General features: G+C 40.4%; 1 protein-coding gene across 2 annotated transcripts in view; it reads left to right on the top strand.

The window, feature by feature from the left end:
* Positions 1–14,810, top strand: part of MATK (megakaryocyte-associated tyrosine kinase) — a 37,767-nt gene extending 22,957 nt beyond the window's left edge. For both annotated transcript variants that reach the window (XM_063453308.1, XM_063453309.1), the window contains 6 exons: positions 1,839–1,938; positions 2,838–2,922; positions 3,006–3,079; positions 9,325–9,520; positions 10,916–11,002; positions 14,421–14,810. In XM_063453308.1, coding sequence (XP_063309378.1) covers positions 1,839–1,938; positions 2,838–2,922; positions 3,006–3,079; positions 9,325–9,520; positions 10,916–11,002; positions 14,421–14,594 — 716 coding nt within the window. In that variant the 3' untranslated portion in view covers positions 14,595–14,810. The remainder of the gene's footprint in view (positions 1–1,838; positions 1,939–2,837; positions 2,923–3,005; positions 3,080–9,324; positions 9,521–10,915; positions 11,003–14,420) is intronic.
* Positions 14,811–15,462: the final 652 nt, after the last annotated feature.

Here is a 15,462-nt window from a genome sequence, read left to right on the forward strand (position 1 = left end):
TGTGGCGAAACCGAACTCGCCACGTGTCCTTGGAGGGGGCTGCTTGCCCGCCTCTTGCCTTTGGACTATGGACCAGACTTTATGGGAATGTGATACCCCAGATAGCCATACCATGGAGCCTATCTATATAATGAAAGACTATGGGAAAGACTTTAGCTCCATGGCAATTGTACTGTGTGAGTAGGATCTGCGCGCTATTCGGTAGTTTTGTGCGTGCAGATCCCAGCTATCTGGGGATAGGTGAAATGTCTGTGTGTTATGTGTAAATGTGACTTTATGTATTTTAAAGTGTTTTATGTTGTTTTGCAACCATGTGGTTAATGGAGTCTGCCTTTAGTCCTGGGTAATTGGATTACTTCTCCAATTAACTCCAGGGCAGAAGGGAGGAAACCAGGGTGCATTGTGGGGATGTTTTTCTGCCAGCCAGAAAGGAACAAAAGATACTTTTAGTAACTTTTTAACCCCTGGTCGGATTCATGCCATTTTTTAATATGTTGTTCCCCTGAATGGATTGATTGTGGATATGTATTTTTATGTGAATGTGATGTATGGTTTTAAAGTTATGAAAGTTGTGTAAAAGTATATGTTACACTGTATGCATAATGGGATTATGTGTCACACTAAGGGGAGGGGATGTGTGGGAGGTAACATCTATGTCATTGGTTCTTTTATGCCTCCCCCTGGGTGTGGCCTGTATGTGTTAGTTGGAAATAAAAGCCAGGCTGGATGAGCCAGTCCAGAGTTCCTGTTTTACCCTCAACTTGAGTCCTGTGTCTTATTGGGGGAATCTGCTACAAGGGATTGCTATGCTAGGCATATTCCCTTGCTATAATCACTGAGCTCTTGTAAGAGCTTGTTCCTGCTTCGTTCTGAAGGGAGATAGCTGCAGCCTGCGGTGCTTATGGTGTCTGGTGGAGTGCTTGGAGTCCTCTGGAAGCGCTAGGAGCATCTTTCAACGGAGGTACCCAGTCGGGGTGCCAGTGGATCCGTTACAGTATGCTTACAGTTCAACTGTTGTCAAAATCAGTTCTGAGACTCTCCATAAAGTTTTGTACAGTGACTCGCTTGTGTTTCGCACATATTTGGAAGATATTACTTTATGGAAGATATGACCTCTGACTTGCTAGGTAACCTTGCAACTCAGAATAAAACCTGGTTTCTCTGGAGGCAATACCTTGGTACAATCCAGACATCAGCTGAGATCTAACTGGAAGAGGGATAATTTTCACCCTCTTTCTTTTCCTCATTCGTCTAACTGAAGTTGTTATAGTGCCTACCGTACATTTCCCCTTGTAAGAAGGCTTTTACAAGCACGGCTTCAAGACACCTCCACACCCAGTGGATAGGAAGGCTGAAACTGTTACTACCCGGCTGTCAGTCTCAGGCATACCTGTGACGTGTAGTGCCGTCACGTCTTGTCAAAGAGGATAATTGCATTTAATGATTCTCTATGACAAGAGAATCATTGGTGATTACAGCAAGCACTACACAGATTACAGCAAGCACTTCGCGTGCATCTATGTTCAATAAGGAGCATTGGACAGGACTGTTCTCCCTGAGGCACGCCAACAGGATGATGTCACACAAGGATGAGCAGGCAGCAGCACCAAAGAAGACTCAGCGCTGGTGAAAAGGTAAGTAAAAAAAAATATATTTTTTTTTATTTTTTATTATTAGAGCACACAGGGGAAAGGGAGGCTAAGACTAGCTAGGGACAGGTAAACTATTGCATTAGGATACAGATTTGTCCCTTTAAATGCATGCGTGTTTTCATATTTTTGGGGGGGGGAGAGGTGCAGTGGAGTATCCGTTTAATTTCCTCTAACCTCTGTCCTCAGATGTTCTAGAGGGTGAGTACATGGGTCACCCCGTGGCCATCAAGAATATTAAGTGTGATGTCACTGCACAGAATTTCTTGGCCGAAACAACAACAATGACGTAAGTGTGCAGTACACCACCCCCAGAATATGCAGATTTAATATCAAGCTTATGATTTACGGATGGAGACTTATTTAGAATTTGTCAGTCCTACAATTAATTGACAAAAGCAATGTTTACTGTTCCTGAACACACGATTTTTGCGACCATAAGAAATAATACAATATGTTTTAGAAAACTTAAAAAGAAATATATAGATAGTAAAAAATGGTATAGGGCTCTATAATTTCGTTATGTCACTGTAAATCTAGAAACATAGAAACGTAGAATGTGACGGCAGATAAGAACCATTCGGCCCATCTAGTCTGCCCAGTTTTCTAAATACTTTCATTAGTCCGTGGCCTTATCTTATAGTTAGGATAGCCGTATGCCTATCCCACGCATGCTTAAACTCCTTTACTGTGTTAACCTCTACCACTTCAGCTGGAAGGCTATTCCATGCATCCACTACCCTCTCAGTAAAGTAATACTTCCTGATATTATTTTTAAACCTTTGTCCCTCTAATTTAAGACTATGTCCTCTTGTTGTGGTAGTTTTTCTTCTTTTAAATATAGTCTCCTCCTTTACTGTGTTGATTCCCTTTATGTCACTAACGGACTTAAAAAACACTCAAAGCATCGTAACCACAACAGCGCTATTAGCTTTATGACTGAGAACGATCAGCTGATGCTCTCGGGCTATGAGCTGGCCTTGCCCTGCAGGGCTTAGCTTAGGAGAGCTAACAGAAGCTTCAAGCAAGAGAGAAGTAGGGAGCAGACCCTGACAGACCCCAAATAAAAAGTCAAACCATGCCATGCGTATTGAAATGGTTATGACTTTTGGGGGTGTCCTTTTAAATGCATTCTTGAATATTCTAACCATTGGATTACAATGATTATATCTGTTTCTTTCTGTCCAGGAAACTACAGCACAGAAATCTGGTCAATTTGATGGGAGTTATCTTACACAATGGACTGTATTTAGTAATGGAACTGATGAGCAAGGTATGTTGCAAGAATAGAGCAAGACATGACTGCTGTTTGGGCACAAAACTGTAGCAACTGTTGGTTCATTTTCTCTTTTATAGGGAAATCTGGTGAACTACCTGCGGTCCCGCGGACGGAGTATGGTCTCGCCCCAGCAACTTCTCCGCATCTCACTGTAAGTAAACCCAATAGTAAATGGGGTCTAAATTAATCACTAAACACTAATGTTATTGTTTTAACTGTCAATAAAATACACAAATATAAAACTTGTTTAGGCCTCAAAGGCAAATGAGGTAAGAAAAACCTTGTTCATTTTGGGCGTTGCAGAATTTTTGGGTGTTGCAGATCCTAAAATTCACAGATTCTTAATGTGTCCAGAAGGTATTGAAAGCAGTATTGAGGGGGGAGGAGCCTGATCTGCAAGCTGAACAAACACATGTTTACAGGGCTCCTGCTGTTCAAGCTAATTTTCCCAAAAAATACAAGTTTCTAAAGCTTACACGTGCGCCAAATTGCACAAGTTAGGGGGGCCTTGGTGAGTTCCCAGATACCTGATTCGAGTATTTCTGTAAATGGGAGTCCGAGATGGCTTACCGTAGCCTGCAGGTCACGGAGCTGGGGAGAAGCGGCTGCTCGTCTCGCCCTGATACTAGCTGTGCGGACACACAGATCTCTCCTACCCCACCCCCCAATGGGCTAGTGGTGGGTATCCCGGTCGACTCCTGGGCGGCAACACAGCTGTACAAGACAAGCAAGCCAATCCCGGGTGAGCGGCATGCAGACATTGAGAAGCAGAAAATGGTGGACGCAATGTGCTCCCTCGAAAGCTGGCACATCAAGGCCAGGCTGGACAGCATATTTGCTGCCTTCTGGAGGAAACTAGAACTCTGGGAGCAGCGGGTTCCAAAGCAAAAAGCGAGAGAACACCTTCCTAAGTAACTGTTGCCACAATCCCATCACAGACACATGGTTCTTAAAGTGACCAGTGCTCGAATATGGTGGCGGATGAGACCCAGCTCAACGAGATCTCATGCAACTCATCTGACCCCGAAATCTGCTAGACCACACAGCAAGTGAGTGGCAGTTCACCTTGATCCACGCAGCCTGCTACAACCTGAATCGGCTGTCAGGGAGAACCTATACCCCAACACACTCTGGGTATTGAGACCACTCAGAGGACGCCTGCATACCTCACGATGCTTGCCTTATTCCTACAACATGCCAGCAGGTTTGTCCTTAGGCAGACTACTGGGCCTGGCGTTGAGACTCTCCTGGCTGGATTCTGGTTTGCCCCAGCTGGGCATTGGCTGACTTCGGGACTGGGCTCAGGAATCAAGCATGGTACCTCCGCATTGCACCCACAGTACCTACAGCATGAAGGAAGCATATAATTTGTTTTGTTTCCCCTCTCTTGTATTTTTATTCTTTAATTCTCAGTCTGAGATATCTAGCTTATATGGGGGGCCTCCTGGGGGGATTTTCCATTCCCATTTCAGTCAGTCTCCGTGCCTATAGCATATATCCATACTCTGTTATCTGATGCCTACTCTGCACTGCGTCTGTGTTTGCATACCTAAATTTAAAAATGTGCTAATGCTTCATTACACTCATTCTTATATTACCTGTCACTTCATTACTGTTTCATCTATGTGTACCATGTAAATTTTTGTTCTTGCACAACAAAAATAAAGAATTGTAAAAATAAAATAAAAGCAGTATTGGTAAATGGAGATGTCACGGTTCACTCCTAAGGTGATATTCCTTTGTGTAGTATCTGTATTCACCACTCCCCGTTTGGTGCTATTCCTTATTTCTTATTATTTACCTACTCAACTGGTCCTTGTTGAGCACCTTTATAATTTGGTCTCACCCTTCCCTCAAGGTCAGATCATTGTTTCCTGTATCCTGTGACTCTGACCCTGCATCCTCTGGTCTTGTGTTCCTGTATCCTCTGGTCTTGTGTTCCTGTATCCTCTGGTCTTGTGTTCCTGTATCCTCTGGTCTTGTATCCTGCATCCTCTGGTTTTGTATCCTGCATCCTCTGGTTTTGTATTCTGCATCCTCTGGTTTTGGGTTCCTGTGTCCTCGGGTCTTGTATCCTGCTTCCTTTGGCCTTGTATCCTGTGGCCTTATTTCCAGTGACTCTGACCCTGCTTCCTTTGGCTTTGTATCCTGTGGCCTTGCATCCTTTTCACACTGAAGAATATCCTGCGGCTCTGGACCTGAGTCCTGTCAGTCTCTCATGGTGCCTGTCCGGTCGTGCCCAGTGTATTACATATTACCTACAAGACTGTACTTTATACTCTGCCTGCACCTTCCGTGCTAGACTTAAGTTTATTGTATATTTTGTTTTGGCATTGTATTATTGTAAATTGTTTGGTTATCGTGTGTCTTTTTTGTTTTGGTTTTCATAATATACTTATTTGTACTCACATTCCTTGTGTCTCTCATTTTTTCTATGCATATTGGGTTCCTACACTTAAAGGGATATTGCTGTCTCAAGGCAGCACCCCTTCCTACCGTGACAGGAGAGAATGCAAGTTTGTTGTACAAGAGCTTGCTTTTCATATCAGGTTATCATTATGTATATACAGTATAGCATTTCTCTCTGATTATACACACTGGAAAACTTTTTATCGACCTGGTTAACCACGATTAACAGTCTGCAATTAGTACAAAGAATCAACAGAGAGCTGTGCAATGCGATTTCTTAAAGGCTTAACAGGCCTATTACGTATCTTCCTATTTTAGCAACTGCCTGGCACCCCGACTGGGTATCTCCGTCAATCGCTGCTTCCTAGTACTAACGAGTACCATAAGCACTGCGCTGAAACACCATAACTACTGCAAACCCCACGAACTGCCGCAGCTTGGTTGGGATCTCGCCATCTTCTACCCACCCTGGACCTATGACCAGGATCCAGCTTCCAGTGGGTAGACCTCTCTTAGTCCAGAGAGCGTAGCAGGAACAAGCTCTTACAAGAGCTTAGTGATTATACTCAGGGGAGTATAGTGATTACAGAAATCCCCCAGAGTGTAGTTCTCCAATCCCCCAAACATGAGCTGAAACTTCATGAAGGTGCAAGATGATCTGAGCTTTAATGGTTCAGGTTGGATTTTATACAATTCTCCAGGCCAGAGGAACACCCCCTGGACCTGATGGGGCACTGGAACACAAAGGACATAAACCAATCAGAACAAACATACCGTCTGTGACACGCCCATGTACAGCACACAATCCCTCCCCTCTGCTTGGGAGATAATTGAGTAAAGTCCTGTAAGTAACTCAATTATCTCCAGGCAGAAAAAAAGGGGAGTTTGTCACAAACCCATTCTGTACCAGTCATCGTGCTACATCACTGGGAAGTGTCCAAGCAAATATATAGACAAACATTTGATTAGCCGTTAAAGACAAAAGTTCTGTTTTTCAGATAAAAAAAAAGACACCAGCTGTGGTAGAATTTCAATTTAAGTGATGCTCTGCTAGAGTTACTGGTAGCTTCTAACACCTCTGGGTCTATATTTTGACCAGCCCTGATGTCAGTTATAATCACTTGCATAAGGTACAGTTGGATGGAAAGTAAGTCTAGCAACTAGTTTTCGCAACAGGCACCTTTTGGAAATTTGGAGCGGTGATCTCAAGTATATATACAGACACTCTTCACTTACCGACCGGGTTCCGTTCTTCCGACCCAGTCGCAAAACGAGTTGGTCGGTAAGTGAGGATGCGCTAGCGAGCATGCGCAAGAGAGCAGGTCTAAGTTTGGGGGAATTCCCCAGAACATAGACCAGTTCATTAGCGCAGGGAATCCCGCGAATCTATGTACGGAAAAACTTCCCCTAACATAGGTTAGCTCAATAGCGCAGGGAATCGCTGTAATCTATCCCTTAATTCCCCACGCTAGATAGCTGGCCGTAAGTGCGAGCAGTCGTAAAACAGGTAGGTCGTAACGTGAGGACCACCTGTATCTTTAGCAGTAGAAGTAATATCGGGGGCTCTGGCTCTGCCAAGTGGTCTCTATATTATAAATACAAGGTGTGACCTCCCCCCCATACCTCCCCTCCCCTTTACAAATTCTGCCTCTCTGGTTTGTGTTTTATTTCTCTTACCTCATTTACCTTAGAGGCCTAAACATGTTTTGTGTATTGTATTATAGTGGTTATGATGCTAATTTAACCCAGCCATTTGTAAGGACCACTTATATCTACATTCAGGGAACCCCACTGTCATAGCAGACCTGACTCAGACCAAAGCTGTGTAACTTTTTTATATGAAAATCTAGCAAAATAGGATGTATTCAGTAAACAGTGAATTGCAATTACCGTAATGCGAAAAAAGCTAAAAATAAAATAAAATAAGTAAATAACATGAGGTTATGGCTAAATAACTCATCTATTTTTCCTGATTTTTATCTTTGGAATTTCACTTCAATACAATTCACAGATTACTGAATAAAAACTCCAATCTACTGAAAGTATGCTCTGCTGAACCTTGGGTTTAGATGTAAGGAGTAAAAATTGAATATAGTTAATTTATGCATATTGCACCTAATCCATTGTTATGTTGAGAATTATGTATTATGTTACCTTTTGTGCCTCTGTTAGAAGTTTCGTGTTCTACGCAAAACAAAAGTAAAATTGTCACATTTCAGTTAATGCTGGAATCTCTAGGAAAACACCTAATAGTCGCCTGTCTGTGAATTTCCTGCATAGATAAAAAAAATAAAAAATAAACGTTCTGTGTAACCACCGACATATATTGCATCTACACTTTTCACGTCATGGGAAATCCACCAAAACAAGAATTAACTACAAATGAATAGTGAAAATGTGCACAATTCCCCCTGATGAAGAAATAACTAATTTCAACCACCTCGATCCAGAGACACAATACCCACTTTTCAGATACAAAATGTGTTCTACGTACTATGGCTGTCCAGAAATAAAAGACAAAGGGGCTTCTTACAATGATTTCTTTTTAGAAATACAATTTGTTTAACAGGTTTATAGTTTAAATCACATTGTAAAAAAAAATATGAATAGTCTGTGACACATTTTATTTGCAATTAAAATAAATCTAATTTATTGGGGTTATGAGAACTAATGATAAGTGTGTTAGAAAAGAACATTTTGTGTCTGTCGTGGTTACATCTGCCCTTTGTCCTTATTGATGGTTGGAGATGCAGCTGAGAGAGCGACTAACCATGACAAGATTTTGGGGCATTTTTGAAAAACAAAAACGCCTCAATATTTAGTTATCCAACCCCTGGACATGCTTAATCCGCTCTTTGGGTTTCTGACATTAATCCTTGGTTTGTATTGGGCTTTCAGATGCTAATAAACAGTCCTGCATGCTGACCTCTCTACTTAAGCTGTCATTGGGTAATAGCATCAGTGGGTGGAGTCAAGCAATCTTTAAAGTAGTTATTGTATCTATAGATTTCTGGTGATGAGCAGGGCATGGCCTATTACCGAGTCAGAGGTTGTGAACAGGGGGTTCAATAAGCAGAGTCCAAACTGTCAGGGGAAAACTCAAGTCCTGTCCCAAAATCCAATGCCCCGACATTTTGAAACTTGAGCAGCCGCCACGGCACCATTTACGATATATTTGTATAGTTTTGTGACAAACTGTTCATTGTACATGACTAGTTTTTAATTGTAAATAGCACCTGCCAAGATTAGAGGAAGACAGATTTTATGTAAGCACCTTCCTAGTTTTTCCTGATCACGTGGAAATCCCAAAAATGAAAGATGGATATTGAGAAACATAGAACTCGATGGACTTTGTGACTCTCAGTCTGAAGTAATATATCAAACAAAATACTTAAAACATGTATAATGTGGGATGAATTGACAAAAAAAAAATACAGCACTGTTAATTTTAGATTTAGATATTTATTAACTACTTATTGTATTGTTGTGTTGATTTAACACTTAAAGGAACACTCCAAGCACCAAAACTATCGTGGTTATGCTGGCCGGAATGCCCCCCCCGTCCCCCTCATGTAAATAGTCAAATTGGTTTTGACTAGTTGACTTCTAAACTGGGGTCCGCTATGCTGCTGCTACCCACCTCTATTACTTACACCAAAGCTGGAACCTCAGTTGGCGCTACTGAGCTAAGTGAGAGTGTTAGCTCTGTGGGTGAGAGAGATCAGCTGACACCTAGGAACTTCCATCTCTCTGGAGTTAGTACAGGAGGGGGGAGCGGTGTTTTGCAGACTACTTATAATGGGAGGCACAATCAAATATTGTGAGCTGTAGTGCTTGGATCATTCCTTTAAAAAATATTATATCAAATTTGATTATGAGATTGTGTTCACAAATCTTAAAACGTTTCTCTACACTCATCCTAGGCTTTCTGGCATTAATAGATTTATATTTGCATGATTCTAAAGTGAGCTGCTTGTTGTACTGTAGAGATGTGGCTCAGGGAATGGAGTATTTGGAAGAAAAGCGTCTCGTACACCGGGATTTGGCTGCTCGTAATATACTTTTGTCTGAAAAAGAAGAGGCAAAAATCAGCGATTTTGGATTGTCCAAGACCACGCTCCAGCCAGATGACCTTACGAGACTTCCTATCAAGTGGACAGCGCCCGAGGCATTGAAGCATAATGTGAGGAATTTTTACATCTAACCAGTTCTATATTGTAAAATACTAAGTAACGCAATGCTTAGCAAGTCTTATAGATTCCCCCAAACTACCTGTATACTATCTCGTCTTGAATTATACTAAACAGCAATAGCCAGAGATATGTTTTTTGTTATGTTTGGTTTTTATTGTAGAGTTGAAAGTAACAGTGTTTCCACTACTGCTCTAATTAGTTAGAGGGACACTCCAAGCTAGAGCGGAACCCTTACTTCTTAATTTATTATTTGTTTTATTTATTAAACAGTAATGTATATTGCACAGCCAGGTCAGATTAGTAAGAATTAGTAAGACAATAATACATTAAAGGGAAACTTTTCTTTTCTTTTCTTTTGTTTTTTGTTAATTGTTTGTACAAAGAAAATCCATTTTTGGGGGGAGTGTGATGTTGAAAATAAAGAAAACATTCTTATTGCTTAGTTACTCCCACATTGGCTCTTACTCAAAGTTTGAGTGGTAGGGATAGTCCGAGTGAACACTGTTGCTTATGGTTGGTGCAGGGTTGCACTGCTAGCTAGTGCCACTTGGAAATTAGCAATTTATAGAGTGGCACGTTTTTATATTTTTATTTTGTTTTTTTAAGTGTTTAGAGAAAGAAAATATAGATTTTTTTTCTGATTGTGTTCACACACCCATTTTGCAACACAAACACCTATTTTTGCTGAATAAAGATGTGCTACTTTAGACAATACGCAATTATCCATGTTCCTAATTTATTGTACTAAGAAGAACAAACTCGCCATCATCACTGTCACTTACTAATACCAAGAAAACATTGAATGAAAGTAGGAAAAGGGATCCTGTTCCCCAATTCTTCCCCAGCCCGAGTGCCATGGCTTCTGAAGGTTTGAACACAAAGATTTATATCCACAGACAGGGATTGCACCGTCCACAATCCTTTCACCTTTAGTTTAGATAAGCTCAACATATAGTGAGTGGACTCTTGGCTGGTTTCTGTGCTTCACTCTGTATATTACACACATATTGCCCTCTGAAGTGTTTTTGTGTTTTTTCTGTGCTTTATATTGAGTGTATGATCTACATTTATACAGAAGAGCCCTTTTTAAATGACGATTTACGATAAAGGATTTATGCTACATTGAACGAGCAGTGGTGGATAATTCATGACGATCGATATCTATTTAACTTTTTGGCTCTGCGTTTTTAAGAAGGAGATTACATCTCGGACACACATAACCTAGCATTCCTTTGAAGATAAAAGTTACATTTTCCCAAGATTCTTGTATCCCCTAGAATAATCACCCTGCATGTGCATTTTAGCCTAGGTGGCAAGTTCATTTTGTCATTAATAATGACATTGATTAATAATTTTTTTTTTTTTTTATCATTGTTTTTTTACAGAAATTTTCATCCCGTTCAGACGTGTGGAGTTTTGGGGTGTTGCTCTGGGAGGTATATGCCTACGGACGATCACCATACCCCAAAATGGTATGTACTAATCCACTGTTCTTTTTCTCGTAGCATGATAGCTTTTTGTGTTAGTCTAGGAATAATTATTAGCCTACAGATTGGAACACAGCAGACCACAAGGCTATTATAAAGGTTACCTGGTTAATTTAACCCCTTCACTAATAAGCACTTTTTGATCGAAAAAATATTAGCGTAACATTTATTTGAAACAAGGGATGCATAGCTTGTGTGTAAACATATCATAGCACAGACATTTTGTGTATTCATTTCTTTGTAAACAAGGATTTTCACAAGTTATGTGAATTTACACAAATATATACTGAAAATGGCAACAGAATATAAAAAGTAAGCATTAATTCATTAGGTTTTAAATGAATTACGATTCATCCAAATTTTGTGTGATTGACAGGTCACCTGAATCCTGTAACTTTAAATTAAATGTTGATTTTATTCACTGATCATATAAGTAGTGACCAGTAAAGGGTATGAAGGAGTAGCAGTAAAAATAAAATATCAGCCATAACATTAAAACCACCTGCCTAATATAGTGTAGATCCCCCTTGTGCTGCCAAAACAGCTTGATGCATCCGGGCATGGGCTCCACAAGACTTCAGAATGTGTCCTGTGGTATCTGCCACCAAGACATGAGCAGCAGATCCTTAAGCTCCTGCAAGTTTCTAGACATGTTGACTCCAGCTACTTAGGGAGACAAACCAGTGATCCTGTGTTCCTACCCTTACCGTGCACATGTGGCAGTAGGAGAAAGCCCGAGTCATTGATTCTAGTGTGAGACTAGGTTTAGATTTCTGCTGTATCTTGCTATTGCTGCCAGGGGCACTTAAAATTACTTTGTGTGGGGGATAGAAGGTTGGTAAGCATTTTGTCTTTGCTCCTAGTGTAAGACTAGGTTACTAATATACAGTTGTTAAAAAGCTATTATTTATTTATTTATTTGTTAGCTGTTTGGAGAAAAGAAAATCCTTGTTTTGGGGAGTGTGGTTATCAGTAACAGTGGATAAAAAAGTTCCTCTTTCCTTCTCTGGGTCATTTATTCTAGTGTAAGACTTGAGTTTAGCTTGCAACTGTATCAAGCTACTGCTAGAGGCACCTGACACAACTTTGAGTGTGAGATAGGAGATCACAATGACATTACAGCAGTACATCCACCAAGCTCTAACCCATTTTGCAATACCAACACCTATTTTTGCTGAAAAAAAGTTGTTTCTTTACACAATAAACAATTATTCATATTCCTTACCTCATTTATTGCAATAAGGAAAACAAACTCACCGTCATCAATGTCACTTATTACTTCTAAGCCAGAAATTGAGTGAAAGGAAGGAGTACTGTTACCAAATCCACCAAATCAGCGGTATTGCCATGACTTCTGAGAGCTGGAACACCTCTTCCTTGGCCATGAGGATTTCTGGCACCTCCTCCATCATTGCCTCCTCCACCACCACCGCCACCAATATTAGTTGCAACCAAACTCAGTATAGTTGGATTAGCAGCATGTCCATTACATCCGACATTCAACACTCAGGAGGCAATTGTTTCTTTTCCCCATCCTTTTCATGCTACAACAACTCCTTCTACCACAGCTAGGTCAAGCACTATACCTTCTTGGTGCCCAACTAAGAAGCAACTAAGGGAGAGTGCATCAGAGTTTACTTTGCCACTCTTAAGTGAGGACTTAGCTCAGTAGCGATATGAAGCAACATCTGCAAAGCTACCACACGTCTATGTTACTGAGGGAAGAAGCAGACAAAGGTACTGGGGCAGGCAGTCCACTGGTGCTCTATCTGGTTCTATGCAATTGTCACAACCTACCAACGGTGCTACCACTACCCTCTAGGCAGAGCAGAGAGTTGGTGAGGATAGTTACAGTAGTCAACAGAAGCAGGTTGGACAGGAACCCCTCGTTGTCCATTGAGTTAAAAAAGAAACTATATTGTAATTTAGAAGAAGAACAGTGTATCTTATTTACACAGACTGATTTCTAAACATGTTTATTGTAGTTTAAAGGGACACTATAGTCACCTGAACAACTTTAGCTTAATTAAGCAGTTTTGGTGTATAGAACATGCCCCTGCAGCCTCACTGCTCAATCCTCTGCCATTTCGGAGTTAAATCCCTTTGTTTATGAACCTTAGTCTCACCTCCCTGCATGTGACTTGCACAGCCTTCCATAAACACTTCCTGTTTAATTAAGGTTTTTTTTATCCCCTGCTATGTTAATAGCTTGCTAGACCCTGCAAGAGCCTCCTGTATGTGATTAAAATTCAATTTAGAGATTGAGATAAAATTATTTAAGGTAAATTACATCTGTTTGAAAGTGAAACCAGTTTGTTTTTTCATGCAGGCTCTGTCAATCATAGCCAGGGGAGGTGTGGCTAGGGCTGCATAAACAGAAACAAAGTGATTTAACTCCTAAATGAAAGTAAATTGAGCAGTGAAATTGCAGGGGAATGATCTATACACTAAAACTGCTTTATTTAGCTAAAGTAATTTAGGTGACTATAGTGTTCCTTTAACCCCTTAAGAACCAAACTTCTGGAATAAAAGGGAATCATGACATGTCACACATGTCGTGTGTCCTTAAGGGGTTAAAGACTCGTTACCAGGAGTATTATTGTGGCCACAATAAAACAAAGTTAGAGGTCTCTAAAATACTTAACAAAAAATCATGAGAGCCTAACTGTGCAGGAAGCAACCCCACCGCAGCTCCAGAAAATCTACAAACAAGCAAAAGGAAAGGAGGTCTGTGCAACCAAAATGATTTGTGTACACCAGTGCTACCAAAGGACAAACTCCATACATCAAACATTTTGGGCTCTTAGCCTTTATCAGTGCATATGTCCTTCTGATTGGACCCCAAGCAGGTCAAATCACTCCACATGCAGTCAAACCCCCATATACAATCACACTCCGCCAACTCCACACATACATATCACACTCAGACAACCAACACAATCACACTTAGCTAAGCCTCACACAGAATGACACTCAGCCAAAACCCACACAATCACACTCAGCCACCACACACATCCCACAGAGCAAGAAGGGGGGCCCTTCTTTGATTCTTGCACCAGGACCCTGTGATTCTTAGTTACGCCCGTGACTCAGAAACGCCAACAATATGGAGCTCCTAGAAAAGAGGTATATTCAAATTGAAAAGAGGAACAGAGAGGTTTTGTTGTGCCCAAATTAGGGACTATCCTTCTACATAGGGACACTTGGGAGGGATGCATTAATTTGTCTGATCATTTGTTTCCTTGTTTGTTCATATTTATTTTCTCTTCGGATTTCAGAAATAATATATTTTTTTTATAAACAATTCTAATTCTTTTAAATGAATTCACATGTCTTTTTATGTATATAACTTGATTTGCCAATATAAAAAACGTGTTGTTACCTAATACCTCCTATTTTGCAGTCAGTCAAAGATGTAGTTGAAGGGGTGCAGCATGGTTACCGTATGGAAGCCCCTGAAAATTGCCCGCCCGCGGTGTATAACTTAATGAGAAGCTGTTGGATGGATGATCCAGGAAAACGTCCCACATTCAAGAAATTAAGAGAGAAATTGGAAAACATGATGAAGGGAGAGTGAAAGTGGAGATGGGTATTTTTCTGTATTTTTCTGAACTTCACCAGAGGAAAATAACATTAAAGGGACTCTCTAGTGCCAGGAAAACAAATCCCTTTTGAAGCCTGGAAAAAAACAAACCATTATGGTTAAATATAAAACACTTGAAAGTTTTATGTAAACAAACAAAACGTATAAGAAATCTTGTTTTGAAACTTGGACCACAGCCCATATTTTATTTACAGATTTAGTTTTACTAATAAAAGTAAGACAACAAAGGCATCATTTATTTTTTCTTACATTAACTTCAGTGTGTAAATGTGTGTCAATTTAACTGTGTCAAAAGCTTAAAGGAGCACTATAGTGTTGGAAATACAAAGATGTATTAACTTTAAAGGAACACTACAGTCACCAAAACAACTTTAGCTTAATAAAGCTGTTTTGGTGTATAGATTATGCCCCTGCAGTCTCACTGCTCAATTCTCTGTCATTTAGGACAGCTCTAGTCACCTCCCTGCATGTGACTTCCTAAACGCTTCCTGGAAAGAGTCATCTAATGTTTACACTTCCTTTATTGCAAGTTCTGTTTAATTTAGAATTTCTTATCTCTTGCTCTGATTATAGTTTTCTAGACCCTGGAGGAGCCCATTGCGTGTGATTAAAGTTCAATTTACAGAGCAGGAGACAAAACGTTTAAAGTCAGTTACATCTGATTGAAAATGAAATAATTTAATATTCATGCAGGCTGTGTCAGTTACAGCCAGGGGAGGTGTGGCTAGGGCTGCATAAATAGAAACAAAAGTGATTTAACTCCTAAATGTCAGAGAATTGAGCAGTGAAACATCAGAGGCATGATCTATACACAAAAAATGCTTCATTAAGATAAAGTTAT

The sequence above is a fragment of the Pelobates fuscus genome, chromosome 5, assembly GCF_036172605.1.
Source record: "Pelobates fuscus isolate aPelFus1 chromosome 5, aPelFus1.pri, whole genome shotgun sequence".
NCBI lineage: Eukaryota > Metazoa > Chordata > Amphibia > Anura > Pelobatidae > Pelobates > Pelobates fuscus.